We start from the raw sequence: 16,365 nt of genomic DNA on the forward strand, positions 1-16,365 counted from the left end.
TTACATCAACAATATTTATTAAATCATTCCAAGGACCATAATAATGTACAAACATGAAATAACTTAAAACACATGAGGTTACAGAGACAGTGGTGGATAAACGAGCAGGAAAAACCTTCTTCTTCTTCAGATTTGTCTGGTGAAGCTTTGCAGCCTCTGCGGTGGACACACACCGAGTGACACACACCGAGTGACACACACCGAGTGACACACACCGAGCAGAGGAGGCTGATCTGAGGCAGCAGCAGAGCGTAAACAGAGATATTCCCTTTGTTTCCCATCAGAAGCTCAACTTCTGAGAGGTCAGCTGATATCAGTGCACAGCAGGACGCCACTATTGGCTGGATTGTGACTGACACATTTGAGAGGTTGCTCACTCCAGAGCCAGTGGGCGGAGCCTCACCTGGCCCAGCCTCACACTCCCACATCGACATCCTCTGATGCACGATCAACCCCGTGAGTCGTTTTTAGACCTACGACCTCAACGTTAGTGGGTTGTAGGGGTGGCAGTTTCAGAAGTGGTTAAGCTCAGGCACTAAAGGGGTCATTTACAGGTCGCACACAGTAACCAATGAAAGGCAGGCGGCACGTTTGGAGACAGCCTCTGGTGGACATTAGAGGAACTACAGCTCCATTTTTCAGCCTCAAAGGCTGGAGTCCAGGGAGGTGGGAGGTAGGCTCTGTAGGGAGCAGCACTCGTTAAAAAGTGGCGTTAACTATTTAACCATTAGTGACTCTTCCAGTGTTTAGTCTTCTTCTATTATTACTCAAACAGCTGCTGACACCACTGCTGAGCAGTTTTCCTTGTCTGATGTAGTGTCTACTTTATAAAGTTGGTTTTAGTCCAGTGTGATGTGAACGGAGGGAACACAGAGTTCAGTATTTACAGCCAGAAACACCTGGTGTGATGCTAACAGTCTGAGAACACGGAGGATTTGATGCTCTTGCACCATCACAGTTAACAACAATCAGCTTTAAAATCCCAGTCGGTCAGTAAAAGGCTGTAAACAGCTTTTAGGAAATTAGCTTTAAAAACTCTAAAACAAACATTCTTGTGCTTGTTGATCTACAACAAAGTCTGTGCTGTCATTAAAAAATGGTTCATATAAAAGAAAGCACCGTAACAAACCACAGAAAACTCAAAAAAAGAGGAAGACTCTGAGGGAACGCAGGGCTCACGCCTCTCAGCTCTCTCCTTCTCCTTCATCCACTTCCTGCTTGATGACCGGAGTTCCTGAATAATGCAGAAGAAGAGATCAGTTGCAGGCTGCAGCTCGGCACTATGATCCGTTCCTGCTCTGAAACACTCGTACCGTCCAGTTTCTTTAGATTAGGGAGTCTCTTCGTGGCCTCGTCCATCCACGTCCCCTCGGCCGAGTGTTTCTCCTCCAGAGGATTTCCGACAAACACGAGGTCAACGAGGCACGGCAGCTCCGCCAGCCTCACAAACTCTCCTGCAACGCACGCAAAACACAACATTCACCACAGCAACTTCACAAATCAACAAGTTAAAAAAACAACGCTGGATTCAAGAAAAATAAAAACTTATTTCACCTAAAGAAAACTTTCACAGTAGAACAGACAGCAGGCGCACCGGCGCTCTATAGATACCTTAGTAAATCTTAAAACATGGACTTGAGTAAATATCAGCCGACCGTCCTCCATGTTGTCCTACAGCTGATTGCGCTCTGCTCGATTATAAATCCCACTTTAGAGGACCACGACTGTCATCACCAGCTGCAGTCCAGCATGGAGGAGGAGGCTGTCTGAATCCGTCTGATTTTAGCGTCCAGAATCAGATCAGCCTGCCGGTGAGCAAACAGGAAGGCCTGGAGCTCGATGGTTACCAAACACTGTGTTATTAATAATACGATAGAGCTTTAATGCAATTGCACAGCAATGTGCCATGCTCCGGGTGTTTCACAGAGGGAAAATGATAGAAGTTTTACTTCATGAGTAATGCTCGAATACTATGAAATGAGTATTTTGATTTGTTTTGCTGCTGTGAAGCCTCTGGACGCTATAAACACTACACAGCTTATACGAAAGGCAGATTTCAGTCAGTGAACCTAATCAGCACCACCTTAAATATAAACTGATGTAACAATAACTCACCACAGTGCAAGACTGAGATCACCAAAATCAAAATCATTCCTGCCTGTGACCATCTCCCTGTACAACTCCTCCATCTGATACACATAACATGTTGTATTGTTAAATAGTCTAGCCTGTTTTTGTTCATGTTACCGTGCCTAAGCAACTGTAACCCACATAATTTCCCTATCGATTAATAAAGTAAGCTGATTCTGATTCCTGTAAACTTCATCACATCACTGCAAACTAACCAGTTCGGTCTGCACTAAACTGGCTGGTATGTTCATCCAGAAAATCAGTAAAACTAGTTTGTTTTGCAAGAAATGTAACAAAAACACAATTCAGAGAAACATAATGTTTCTCGTTTGATTTATAAACTAAACTAAAATGAATGAGGCCAATACATGTAAGATCTCGCAGTCCTTAGTGTAAAAATAGTCTCTTATCTGCCCCTCCTGTCCTCTTTCATCTTCCTCCATCCATCTCACACATTGACATTTTTTCTCTCCCTGGAAAACAAAGCAACTGTTCATTTATCTCTCAGACAAACTGCAGACAAAGTGTTTGTGTGTGATCATTGTCGAGCTGTTTGAAATCACCTGACACTTATATAAATATTATACTATTCATGCTCGCTAGTCTTTTGTAGCTGGCTAAAGGCGCAGCAACGGCAACTTTACATCGGCACCATGAACCCGTCACAGCGATGAAGGAAAAAGGACCGCGGGATGTTTTTGTGTTCTTATTACTGAGCGAGCATCACCACACCTGCTCTAACCCCCGCTTACCCCAGTCTTTGACCAGGTTGTTGGACATGTAGAGGACTTTCAGGTTCTTCAGGCACTGGATTCCCTTCAGCTTCTCTATCTGGTTATAAGAGATCCACAACTCCTCCAGTATGTCACCTACAGCCTCCTGCTCACACACACACACACACACACACACACACACACACACACACACACACAGAATCAATGTAAAATAATTCACACAAAAAATGGATCCTGGAATTTAAAAAAAAACCTTGGTTATTATTATTACTTTTAGTTTTACTGTTATGATTATGAATGTAACAAAAGCATTTTCCAAATATATGATGAAGAATCATCTCGTTATCTTATTATTCATGTGACCTCTTGCCAGGTTGTTGATGATGATGTTGGGTTAAGTGAAGCCAGATCACAGGCAGACATCCTGGATCTGTTGAACCTGTGTCGTAGGTTTCAGGTCAACATGCTGTCATGTTAATAATGTCGGGATAAACACAGAGTTTCTGGTGGTAATATTCTTTTTATGACACAGGTATGAAAAGATAAAGGAGAACATTTTGCATGGGTGCTCGTGATTTGTCAAATCTAAAGTGCTTGGAAACTTTAGACCCGGCAACAACTCAGTCATCATGCGTCTTAACTTGTGGCCGTGCATTATTTGTCTCACCCACGTCCCCAGGACGCCTCAGTGTCCCGTGTGACTCACCAGCCCTGCGAACGACTTGATGTTGTTCCTTCCTAAAGACAAAATCTTCAGGTTCTCTGGAAGGACCAAACATCCCATTACAACAACACGTTTCCATCTGTGGTCAGAGTGTGTGTGGGTGTGTGTGTGTAGTCAGCACTCACTCAGGCCGTTGAGGTTTGTTATCTTCTCGATGCAGTTTGTGGACAGAGACAGTTTCCTGTGAAGAAAGCGACACAACAACACGTGATGGATTTGAAGGATGAGTGTTTGGCCCAAACCTGCCACTGCTGCTGTTTTTAAGGCTGTTTCTGGGTGTCCTCCTGTTCTGCTGACCCGCACAGTTTAACATGAACAAGTGAAGTACTTCTGACTTTATGAGACGGCGTCCCGTCTGCACGACTCACTCGCAGTTTGTTAGCGTGGAGAGCGATGCGTCCATCTTCTCTATAGGAGGAATCTGACCGTACAGCTTGACGGCTTTTGCCTCGCTTCGTTTCTCGCCTGACTTCTCCTCCTGCACACACACACAGTCACATACATGTACACACTGTGGCAGCCAATGTGTGAGTCTGGGTGGTGTCGTTCTTGGACATTAAGGTGTCTGAATCTGCAGAGCTGATTGTGGAATTCAAGATGAATCCTATGACTGTCTCTCCTGTGGTGGTAAACTATTTTGTGTAGCAGTGTAAATATCTTGGCACGTGAATCAGTGATGAGCTTCAGGTGGACAGAAAAGAATAATGCTCATAAAGACCTTTAAATCTTTGGACTATCTGCCTTCTGAGCTCAGAATGTTGACATTATTTTTCAGAGCTCTGGTTGGTCTGATAGGCAGTGATTTCATGCTTGATCTTGGACTAGAGCTGCTGGGAAGCAGGTTAAGGTCTGCAGCACTGGTAACCATGGTGATATAAAGCCAAAGTTTTCTGAATGAGTCTCAAAGCCTGTTTCAGAGTACAGCCCACTGCTGTCTTTCTAAAGGAAATTATTTTTCCATGTGTTTTATGTGATGTTTTGTTTGGTTTACATCCGAGTCCACTGTATTATGATTGATTGATTGATTGATTGATTGATTGATTGATTGTGTGTGTGTGTGTGTATGTGTGTGTGTGTGTGTGTGTGTCGCACCCATTTGGCCAGCGCGTCTTTCACAGTCATTGCTTTTGCCTGGAAACATCAACATTTAGACCAATCAGAAACATGTCCGATTTAAAGTGTGATGATAACACAAACAAACACTCTGGTTTGGGCTAACATAACAATAAGAACCATCTTAATATCAATGATAATAATAGTTCACTATAGATTTTTAATGTTGGGCTCGATGCTGACTCTTCACACACAGCCGAAGAAGAGATTAATCCAGCTTCTCCTTCAGGACTCTGCTGCTGTTTTCCGGCTACTTAACGAGCTAAGGAGCTAATTAAAGTTAGCCCGTGTTAGCCGGCGGATGTGGCGCTGCTTCGTGTTTCCGGCCGGTAAAACGCTCAGACATGAGGTGACTCCGAGCTTCTGTCAGTTTTTAGAGGTACCATCACTCAAGCAGCAGCTCAAAAACGGCAAAAAGCTCCAAAACCAACCGAAAACACAAACACTCACCATGTTCGCGTCTGATGTCCGCTGCTGTTGCTATGGTACTGTCGGGGACCGGCTGCACATGCGCACTGTACTTGACCCGTATTAGAGGTAAAAATTTAACTAGAAAGAAATAAAAGTAATCTGCTACAAGTCGTTGTTGACCTGATAAAAGCAAAGTATTGTTATTCAAGATTATACTATTCAAGACTGTAGTAGTAATAGTACTAATAGTGATAATATAAATCACTGTAGCATAAAAGGACACTTCTATTTGTTTCCATTTCTTTAGTTGAACTTATAAAAAATGCCAAAGACAACAGTTTTACAGGTGTAAATAGTATTTTTGCTTCAAAAAGGTAAATCCCAGAGACAAAAACGTGGGTTATCTCAGTTGGTGTGCAGTATGTTCTTAAAAAAATTGGGTAAGCTAGACAAGTAAAGGAAAAAGATAGTGTCAGTCCTATAACAAACTATCTACAACAGAAGAACAGCATATGAAAGTCATGCCCTTAAAAAAACAGGAAAAAAAATCCAGATCCTGACAATCCACATGAGAACTGCATCTGGACCTTCAGCTGATCCATGAAGGAAGGGAAAGAGGGAAATGTTTGGTTCAATTTGTCAGTATATACGGTGGAGGAGAGAGGTATAAGTGAGGGTCTACATCCATCCAACACAGTGGAGTGTCTGTCGTGGTTTAGAGCTAAATTCTAGTGGGTGGTGTTGGAGATCTTTCCAAAACTGATGGAATTCTGAACACAGAAAAGTTCATTTTGATCAACCATGCAGTGTCATCTGGGAAGCATCTGATTGCTAACAGCTTCATTTTTCAGACAATGACACCAATGCACTGCAGTAAAATCATATAAAATATAAAACACACTAGAAAACCTTCAATCGTGGATTTCTGAAATGCTTTTTAAAAAATAAACAGCTGACAAGACAACAAGGATATCGATTAAAGAGACCCACGTTCCCTGTAATCAGTCTTATTTGAATCAAACTCTGACTTCTTGCAGGATTAAAAGGCACTTATAAGGTTTGTGTTTTTACCTCCTTCACAGGACCTGCAGTCCTGACTGTAGAAAACAAAGAATCATGTTTCAGCCTGATGAGACGAGCATTGGAAGTGGAGATGGCAAATCAACTAAAGATGCATGAAGTTAAAAAGGAAGCAGCTGAATTAACTGATGACACATAAACCTTGTTTTTAAACCTCGGCTTCTCAAATCTACCAGAACAACGAGTCAAATGTGACACATGAGTCATCAGTGATGAAGTTTGTGCACTTTTGCTTCACTGCTTTGATTTCTATTGTTGTTCCCATTGTTTGGACTCTGTGTCATCATCGTCTCATCTAACAGGCAGAAATCTGAAAAATTGAGCAGTTCTCTAAAAAAACACTAGAGTTACATCTGCACGTACGTAGGATTTTTTTTTGTCAAATTTAATTTGCAAAATCTGTCCATCCAGATCAAAATAAAACAGTTTGCCTGGTTCATAAAAAAAATGTAGCCACCAGCGGGCATTGGTTAGAATGAAACTCCTTTATTGAAATTGCACTGACACGATGCTTTATACTGTGTATACAGTGGGGCAAAAAAGTATTTAGTCAGCCACCGATTGTGCAAGTTCCCCCACTTAAAATGATGACAGAGGTGGAAAATAAGTATTTGGTCACCTCAAACAAGGAAAATCTCTGGCTCTCACAGACCTGTAACGTCTTCTGTAAGAAGCTTTTCTGTCCCCCACTCGTTACCTGTATGAATGGCACCTGTTTGAACTCATCATCTGTATAAAAGACACCTGTCCACAGCCTCAAACAGTCAGACTCCAAACTCCGCCATGGCCAAGACCAAAGAGCTTTCGAAGGACACCAGGAAAAGTATTGTAGACCTGCACCAGACTGGGAAGAGTGAATCTACAATAGGCAAGCAGCTTGGTGTGAAAAAATCAACTGTGGGAGCAATCATCAGAAAATGGAAGACATACAAGACCACTGATAATCTCCCTCGATCTGGGGCTCCACGCAAGATCTCATCCCGTGGGGTCAAAATGATCATGAGAACGGTGAGCAAAGATCCCAGAACCACACGGGGGGACCTGGTGAATGACCTGCAGAGAGCTGGGACCAAAGTAACAAAGGTCACCATCAGTAACACACTACAACGGCAGGGAATCAAATCCCGCAGTGCCAGACGTGTTCCGCTGCTGAAGCCAGTGCATGTCCAGGCCCGTCTGAAGTTTGCCAGAGAGCACATGGATGATACAGCAGAGGATTGGGAGAATGTCATGTGGTCAGATGAAACCAAAGTAGAACTTTTTGGTATAAACTCAACTCGTCGTGTTTGGAGGAAGAAGAATACTGAGTTGCATCCCAAGAACACCATACCTACTGTGAAGCATGGGGGTGGAAACATCATGCTATGGGGCTGTTTTTCTGCCAAGGGGACAGGACGACTGATCCGTGTTAAGGACAGAATGAATGGGGCCATGTATCGTGAGATTTTGAGCCAAAACCTCCTTCCATCAGTGAGAACTTTGAAGATGAAACGAGGCTGGGTCTTCCAACATGACAATGATCCAAAACACACCGCCCGGGCAACAAAGGAGTGGCTCCGTAAGAAGCATTTGAAAGTCCTGGAGTGGCCTAGCCAGTCTCCAGACCTCAACCCCATAGAAAATCTGTGGCGGGAGTTGAAAGTCCGTGTTGCTCGGCGACAGCCCCAAAACATCACTGCTCTCGAGAAGATCTGCATGGAGGAATGGGCCAAAATACCAGCTACTGTGTGTGCAAACCTGGTAAAGACCTATAGTAAACGTTTGACCTCTGTTATTGCCAACAAAGGTTATGTTACAAAGTATTGAGTTGTATTTTTGTTATTGACCAAATACTTATTTTCCACCCTGATTTACGAATAAATTCTTTACAAATCCTACCATGTGGATTCATGGATTTTTTTTTTTTTTTTCACATTCTGTCTCTCACAGTTGAAGTGTACCTCTGGTGCAAATTACTGACCTCTGTCATCATTTTAGGTGGGGGAACTTGCACAATCGGTGGCTGACTAAATACTTTTTTGCCCCACTGTAACTGCTTAAAGGTTAATCAGGCTAGCTTAATGAAGTAGCAGTAATTGCTATTTTTGTTCACTTACAATGTGCCATTTAAGTAATTACATATAAAATCTAATTGAATTAAAATCAAACTAGAATAATAAAGAATAAAGAGAAACAGGAACTCAACATTGTGAGTAGCTCACAGCATTTACACAATTAACATGAACACGAAAGCTACCAGTAAGAGTTTGTTTGTTTGTAAGCTTTTGGGGCTTTACCAGTTCATAAAAATAAAGAATAATTAGGATTAAATAAAATAATTTAAAAAAAACATATACAAGAGATTTTAGCTAAGTGTATTAATGTTTATTTATATGTTATATATGTGTTATAAGTTATTTATTCAGCACTGCTAAAAGCTAACCAGCCAAGCTGAGCAGAATAAAGAAGACCCCTGTAATTATCCATCCATCCTCTTCCACTTATCCAGTCCAGGGTCAAGATGCACCCCACCTCCTGCTCCACCCAGGGTCTTCTTGCTGTGAGGCAAAAGTGCGAACCACATGCCAGCGTAATTCTATAAAGCCCAATTTTAAAAAAAAAGAAAAATACTGGTTTTAATCACATTTTCTTAAACTCGCTGTAGTTCTTTGGTCATCTGTGCACTGTGGAGAAATAAGCAAGGAAACAACCAAAGTTGACTCAGAGTTTATTAAGAAAATTTGAGCAAAAGATTTAAAAAAAAAAACCCCAACAAAATCTAAAAATTAGTCTCCATCAAAATACAGAAGGCATCTCTCAGCAAACAGCTTTGACCAACTCGAGTTAGCAGCTCGACATTAAGTGAATATCTGAAGTCGTGACTCCAAACTGCTGCACATTATCAGTCCGTCAGAGGCACGATGTGAAGGACACAGATTTACATCATGTAACCGCCTGCATGTGTACTAAACAATAAAACGTTACATTGTTGTCGTTTGTTTGGGGCTTGAAGTACAAAGTTAGACCACGAGGCCGCCCGTGTAATAGGATAAAACGTCTGAGAGCAAACTTTTGTTATATTCTGCGATAGCGTTATAGCAGGATGTTAGCGTTTGATGCTCGACCTATATGTGGGTGAAGTTGGAATAATGACAGAAAAGCATTTAACGAAACAAAGCGTTAAACACGTTATGGGTTATGGGGGCTTTTCAACGTAACTACCAGAATTTCTCCTTTGGTGTGTAAACTAAAAAGCTGGATTTGATTTTTAAACTTTGTTTCCTCCCTGAAAAACAAACAAAAACATTAACTTCTTTGACATTTACACCTAATTCAAAATTTCAAGTTATTTTCTCAGACGTGTGAGACGCGTTTTGATGCACGCTAAATCATCCAGGTAAGGAGCATTGGGAAGAAGCATTTCATCCAAGTGACTTCTTCAGTCTCAGCTGACAGTGAGCTGTGAGCTCGGTTCTCACAATGAAAACACTTCGCCCAGAAGAAAATCAGCTTTCAGGGAAGTTTCAGGTGCGTCATGCAGAATTTTGGGTTTCTCTTAGAGAAACCTTATTTCTCTTAGACTCCAGGAGCTACTCTAGTGGAGTCATTAGAAATATGAAGCTGATGAATCTATTATGGCTGCTATAACCAAATATGGCTTTAACCCCTCAATGCCTAGTGCATTATATTTGATGTTTTTGAGACTTCTACATCATCAGTGTGATTTTTTCCCCCAGATGTAACAAATATGATACAAATTAAAAGTCATATATGAAAATAAAATGTAATTATTTTTATAAAGAAATTTGTCAATTGGTTCAAAGACTGCCCGTTTTCAAAAACTCTTAATTTTCTGGCACTTAATATTATTTTACATTTTGGGTTTTAAGTGATTAAAAAGAAAACAAAACTGTGTTGGAGATTTAAAAAAGTCTAATAATTCAAATTGTCCCTTAGAAACATCGGACGAGTCAGAAATGTGTTCTCTGCCTTTCTTTGGTGCAATGTGGGTCGTCCTTTAGTCTTTACCTTCACCGTGAGTCACGCCGAGCTCAATATTACTGGAACGTTTGGAGTCACAGCCGCCTTATTTTTGGAACAATAAGCCACCTTTGGATATTTTCCTTCCAACATTATATTCAGGACCAATGATGCATGAAGACGATATAAATTCTGTCAGTTTTTCACAATAAAATTCAAAAACATCTTCATTTTCAAAATCTTTATTTACACAGCAGTCACTTCCCAGACGTGTGGCTCTTCATGTGCAGCCTCACGTACGTCTTTCGGTGGAAGCCTTTCCCGCAGACCTCGCAGCGGTACGGTTTGACTCCCGTGTGCGTGCTGCTGTGCTGCTTCAGGCTCGTTTGGTCGCTGAAGCCTCGGCCGCAGACGTTGCACAGAAACGGTTTCTCCCCCGTGTGCGTCCTGATGTGCCGCAACATGTTGTGTCTGCAGTTGAAGGATTTCCCGCACTCATTGCACAGAAACGGTTTCTCCCCGGTGTGAATCCTCATGTGCATCTCCAGGTTTCCGTGCCCGTCGAAACACTTACCGCACACTTCGCAGACCTTCCCGCTTTTGTGAGTCTTCAGGTGACTTTTCAAGTTTTCCTCAGAATCAAAATTCATCCCGCACACGCCGCAGACATCTGTGGCGTGACTTTTGGCGTGATTCACCAGAGAAACCACCGAGTGGAACATTTTCCCGCATACTTCGCATATAGCCCGGGACTTTTTTGACTGCGATGTCTTGAGCCCCTTGTCGCCGTCATCGTTAACCGATGAGTTTTCTGGATTGCGGGTTTTCTTGCGGATATGAACCAGCAGGTGGCGCTTCAGAGTCGAGTAGTCATTGAAGCATTTCCCACAGATGGTGCAGGTGTACGGTTTTTCCCCCGTGTGTATCCTGATGTGTCGCACCATGTTGTGACGGCAGTTGAAGGATTTCCCGCACTCGCTGCACAGGAACGGTTTCTCCCCCGTGTGGATCCTCATGTGCGTCTCCAGGTTGCTCGAGGTCCCGAAACACTTCCCGCAGACGCTGCAGATCTCCGCTTTCACGTGAGTTTTCACGTGACTGTGAAAGCTCTCCTCGCTGTCGAAACGTTCCCCGCACACGCCACAGACGTCCTTGGGGTGAATCTCCATGTGGTTCACCAAAGAGATGTTGGCGTGGAAGCCTTTCCCGCACACTTTACAGCAGATTCTGGATTTGAGTTTTTTGGCCAGGTGCAGTGTCGGCGCCATCGGTACACGAGGCCCCTTCTTCTTCTTCGGCTTCCACTCGTGGCTTCTGTCGCTGTCGTCGCTCTGAGAATCCACACTGGCCCTCCACTCGTCATCGCTGTTGACAGTCGAGGAGCTGGAGGAGGCCTCGTCATTGTCTTCCACAGTCACTTCTTCCTGCGCCTGCTCCTGTTCTGTGGACGTGCTGGGTAGAGGATCGCCACCGCCTCCTTTAGTGCTCAGAGAGCTGGGCTGATGCTTGAAGATGAACCCGATGGCGCTATCCTCCTCCCCTTCAACCTCTTGCAGCGCCTGCTCTTCCTCCTCCCTCAGCTCCTGAAGCGGGTGCTGTGGCTGCTCCTCGTCCTCCTCCTGGTTCTTGTCCGTCTGTAGAGATTCTTCATTCTCCAAGTCTTGACTGGGGCTCCACTCCAGCTCACACTGCTCCTCTGCCTGCTGCTGATCCTCAGGGAAGTCCTCGTCCCAGACAGTCAGCGCGAGCTGCGGCTGGTCTGCAGAGAGAGAGAAAAAAAAAAGTTCAAACTTTCAGGAAACAGTGATGTCATCAAGAGCCATGATACAAACTATACTCCAGATACCACCACAAATAACTGACTGAGGGCTACATTTTATTCTGATCTGCAAATTTGACAGATAAACAAAAGTGTTCATCAATGGTTCAAGACTGACATTTAAAACAAACAAATAAAAATCAGACAACTGATATTTTGTCTTCCAGACAGGAAGAATGAAGAGATTTCCCCTAATATTTGTTATGCATAGTCCCCGCCCCCTGGAGGGGAGGAGTCTGTAATCAGGTCTGTTTGTCTGTCTCTTAGTAATCTAGCATCTAGAGTTTCAACATATCATTTTCTAACTTTGTGTGATTGTTGATACCAATAACGGCTCAAGCTGATTTAGTTTTGCTGCATATTTGGTCAAAGTCGCACCAAATGTGAAAATCAGTAAAAACTTCATATTACCCAGTTTTCTATGGATCGTCTTCAAACTTCACAATAATACACTAGACCTCAGGGCACATGAGTGCTTAGGTTTTAGATCTCTCTTATAGAGTGTGTTTCACCTCTCTATGCTGTCTCCCCCCCCCCCCCCTTATCCTGGTAATGCTGGAGGTCGCTTCCTGTTAAAAGGGATTTCTTCCTTCCCATCCTTGCCACGATCACCTCACAGGGGATTGTCTGACTGTTGAGGTTCCCTCTCTTTGTATCAATATTCAGCTTTTAAGCCCTAACTTAAAGTTAAGTTACACTTGGTAGTTTTAAGTTTAGCTTAATTCACTTTTATTTATATGGCGCCAAATCACAACAACAGTTGCCTCGAGAAGCTCTACAGTTATGATCAGTCACGGATCGGCCTCCCCAGAGCCCGGACCTCAACATAACTGACACAGTATGGGATCATCCCGACAGAAAACAGAACGAAAGTCAGAAATATCCAAGGAAGATCTTTGAATGTCCTTCAAGAACCCTGCAGAGCTATTCCTGAACACCACTTGCACATTCTAAGGAGCTTGGATAGAAAGCGACTGGACTTGTTTAAGTGTGTTGAAGACATTTCACCGCTCATGCAAGAAGTTTCTTCAGTTCTAAAACCAAATGGTGGAGAGGCCCAGGTATTTAAGGCCTAGTGGGAGTTGTCCCTTAAGTGTGTTCTTTATTAATCACGTGCCTCATCATATGAGTCAAGGTGTGGACAGAAGCGTGGGTCATTTTTAGCAGAGGTTTCAGGTAAAACCACTGTGAGACCTTCACTCCCTGACTGAGAACCTACACAGACTCTGCTTGGAAATGTTTCAATACAAAGAGCATTGGTGTTGCTCAAGACTTGTGCAGATCACTGTAATATTTGCATGTGGAGAAATAAAATTGTCTTACTAAATGTGTCTGTGGAGTTTGGTGTCCCAGCAGCAGTCTCTTCATGAAAACCAGCCCGTAAAAGTTCATTTTTCTCAGACTGTAGAGCAGCTCGGTGAATCACTTGTCAGACTTAAATGTCATGCTTGGGTAACAAACAAACGAATTATATATATATATATGTATAGTTTGAGAGAATTTAATGAGCAAACACTGTCTTTTGAACTGTTGAAATGAGGCCAAAGAAAGTTTGTCAATCTAAACTTAAAGCCGTTAATTGAATAACAAAGCAAGTCACGCTAGTCAGAAATAGGCTTCCAGACTTTGTCAGGTGAACATCTTTGAATTCAGAGGCGGAAACGATTTATTTCGAAAAGTTCGGCGCCCTGACGGTCACCTTTCAATCAGTCATTTAAAGTTTCTATTGCTCAGAGTGTGAGGCAGCTTTGTCAATAACTTTTATGCCGAATTCAAAAGCATACTTTGAAATTAAGGAATGTGTTTTTATTGAGGTTGGGACCTTTGCTTTTAAATGGGAAACGTTAAATCTGCAGATTTTTTGAATGGGGTACCACTGGGCAGACATGCTGCCCCAGATGGGCCTGTTTCCAGTACGGCCTGTTAGCGGACAACCTGAAGGGCTGAAGACACGCCGGCAGCTCACAGACCTGAGTGTTTGCCGGCGTACGTCTCTGATCTGGACTCTCTCTGCAGCATCCGTCGCTGGCGGCGGATCTCCCGTTTGGACAGCAGGATCTCCTCCTCATAGCCCGCGATGGTCTTCTTCACCGCCTCCAAGATGTCGTCGGCGGCCGCGGCCAGCCGCTCGTTAACGAGCACTCTGAGCAGCTGGATGCTGGACATGACCGAGAGCCCGATGAGCCAGAGACGTGGAAACAAGAGCTTTCTGTTTTCAGACGCTGATTTCTGAAGAGAAAACAGCAGCACAATGTGCTAAAGGACTACTGTCAAGATGGCGCCTATGTTCGTCTGACAGGAAGAATTACGGTTAGCTGGGCTTCTTTTCAAAATAAGAGCTTCAAGTTGATAGCTGTTGAGATTATTGCATAAAAGCAGGTTTTAGTTGGATTTTGCACAGGTAAATTAAGTTTGTTTTTATGATAAACACCAAAATGACAGAACAGGGAGCTCACTTCTTTCTGACGCACATCAGAGCTTTACAAACTCCAAAGCATTCCTAACATGAACATCAGCAGGTAGGGACCAAGATTACCCTTTAAATCAGGTTATATAACCTATTTTAAAAGGTAATCTTTCTCCCTTACAGGTACTTTTTGTAATTACCCTCTACATGTTTTAGCTGCAAGTGAAACCAGGTGGCAGTGTTTTACCAGGAGGTGATTCGAGGGGTTTTCAATTGCGTGCTTCTCTTTATTCGTTTTTAGTCTCACAGGACTGGAATGGGATCAAATCGGCGCTGGACGCTCTCTCTCTCTCTCTCTAATGCAGGGGTGGGCAACTCCAGGCCTCGAGAGCCGGTGTCCTGCAGGTTTTAGATGTGTCCTTGATCCAACACAGCTGATTTAAATGGCTAAATTAGCTCCTCAACATGTCTTGAAGTTCTCCAGAGGCCTGGTAATGAACTAATCATTTGATTCAGGTGTGTTGACCCAGGGTTAGATCTAAAACCCGCAGGACACCGGCCCTCAAGGCCTGGAGTTGCCCACCCCTGCTCTAATGCTAAAAACACATTTTAATTAACCCAAAAAGTAAATACTAGATTTTGGAAGATTGTACTTGCTTTTTAGACCACAGACTTTTATATACTAAACTGAGACGTTTTATCTACTTTATTCTGAAATAATTTTGAATCACCTCTGAACATAATTTGGTTTTTAATCAATCAATCTTACCATACAGATAAATGTAATCTAAATGATTTTATTCTTGTAAAACACTTCCAACTGCAGTCTAAATACTTCCGGTTGGACTTCTGTTCAAACTAAAGCAACACAACCATCCACTAGATGGCAGCCTTCTCTAATAAAACACTGATTCATGGACTGTGCTCATGTTTTATGTGCATAAAATGATTTATAATTATTTATTTTTTTGAGGTGTTTATCTTTTGGGCTGTAAAATAAACAAAATCCTGAGACAGGTTGACGTCAACATTCAATACTTTTATTGTGAAAAATCTTCATACACATCGCCTTAAACTGTACAATCAATAATTTAAAAACAAGAAAGAAAAATGTTCAGCTTGATGTTTAAAGATCATTACCTCTCTCTCACACTCACTCTCTCACACTCTCACTCACTCACACTCTCACACTCTCACACTCTCTCTCTCACACACACACACACACACACACACACACACACACACACACACACACACACACACACACACACACACACACACACACACACTCACAGCAGCTTCAGCCAAAACGACAGGAGTAGTGTTTTACTGGTCATTTTTCTTCTTGCTGTTACAAACATTCCCACAATCCTCTGAACGTTTTTGTGGTTATTCAAATAAAAAACTGTGGCTGGATGAACAAACACAACAACACACGAGGTTTGTTGTGCTGATGTCGAGAAAATAAAAGCCTCAGAGTGGGAGAAGCTAAAAACCTAAAAATGTTGGCAAAGAGATGAAACCTGATGGTGAGAGTGTTTTTCCATTCATGAACTTCCGTAACAAACGTTTAAAATACGTGTGAAAACTGCAGGAGAAGAAAACTGCTGAACCACGCTCACAGGCTCCTCATCAGGAGGACAGTTTCTTCACTTCCTGTTGTTGTGACTACGAGAGTTTCTGCACGTTTACTAAAAACCATGTGATCATCACTGCTGATTTCCTTTTATTCAGCTGTGCGTCAAACGTAAAAGTTCCTCCAATTATTTACATGTATCTTCCATAGTGTGCAATAGGTCGGCAGCCTTAACATGAAATTTCCCACTCGTGGTACTAATAAAGGTATCTTATCTTATCCTGGGACTCCATCAGAGCAGCGCCACATGACTTGCAGATCAGGAATGACCTTATTTATCGCCGCCCGGCCTTTCTGTCAAACAAGCTGACTTTCCTCCCGTTGCTTAAAGGCACCCACCTTCCTGAACCT

The 16,365-nt window shown here is 42.8% G+C and overlaps 2 protein-coding genes across 4 annotated transcripts; both read right to left on the reverse strand.

Moving 5' to 3' along the window:
* On the reverse strand, nt 1–5,232 carry dnal1 (dynein, axonemal, light chain 1). Its single transcript, XM_026163961.1, has 8 exons — nt 5,152–5,232; nt 4,681–4,719; nt 3,957–4,066; nt 3,714–3,769; nt 3,571–3,626; nt 2,883–3,009; nt 1,314–1,454; nt 1–1,234 (listed from the first exon to the last, which is right to left on the reverse strand). Exons 1-8 carry the CDS (start codon nt 5,152–5,154, stop codon nt 1,185–1,187), a joined length of 582 nt encoding a protein of 193 aa, XP_026019746.1. The 5' UTR covers nt 5,155–5,232; the 3' UTR covers nt 1–1,184.
* Nucleotides 5,233–10,378: 5,146 nt separating this feature from the next.
* On the reverse strand, nt 10,379–14,755 carry LOC113020200 (gastrula zinc finger protein XlCGF57.1-like). Of its 3 annotated transcripts, none has more exons than XM_026163962.1 (3): nt 14,626–14,755; nt 13,942–14,200; nt 10,379–11,911 (listed from the first exon to the last, which is right to left on the reverse strand). In XM_026163962.1, the coding sequence occupies exons 2-3, from the start codon at nt 14,135–14,137 to the stop codon at nt 10,410–10,412; spliced, it is 1,698 nt and encodes a 565-aa protein (XP_026019747.1). In that variant the 5' UTR covers nt 14,138–14,200; nt 14,626–14,755; the 3' UTR covers nt 10,379–10,409. The 3 variants fall into 3 exon arrangements, with proteins under 3 accessions (XP_026019747.1, XP_026019748.1, XP_026019750.1); XM_026163963.1 differs by lacking the exon at nt 14,626–14,755 and adding an exon at nt 14,579–14,598; XM_026163965.1 differs by lacking the exon at nt 14,626–14,755 and adding an exon at nt 14,428–14,450.
* Between the last annotated feature and the right edge of the window lie 1,610 nt (nt 14,756–16,365).

Source organism: Astatotilapia calliptera, chromosome 4 (assembly GCF_900246225.1).
Source record: "Astatotilapia calliptera chromosome 4, fAstCal1.2, whole genome shotgun sequence".
In the NCBI taxonomy this organism is placed as follows: Eukaryota; Metazoa; Chordata; class Actinopteri; order Cichliformes; family Cichlidae; genus Astatotilapia; species Astatotilapia calliptera.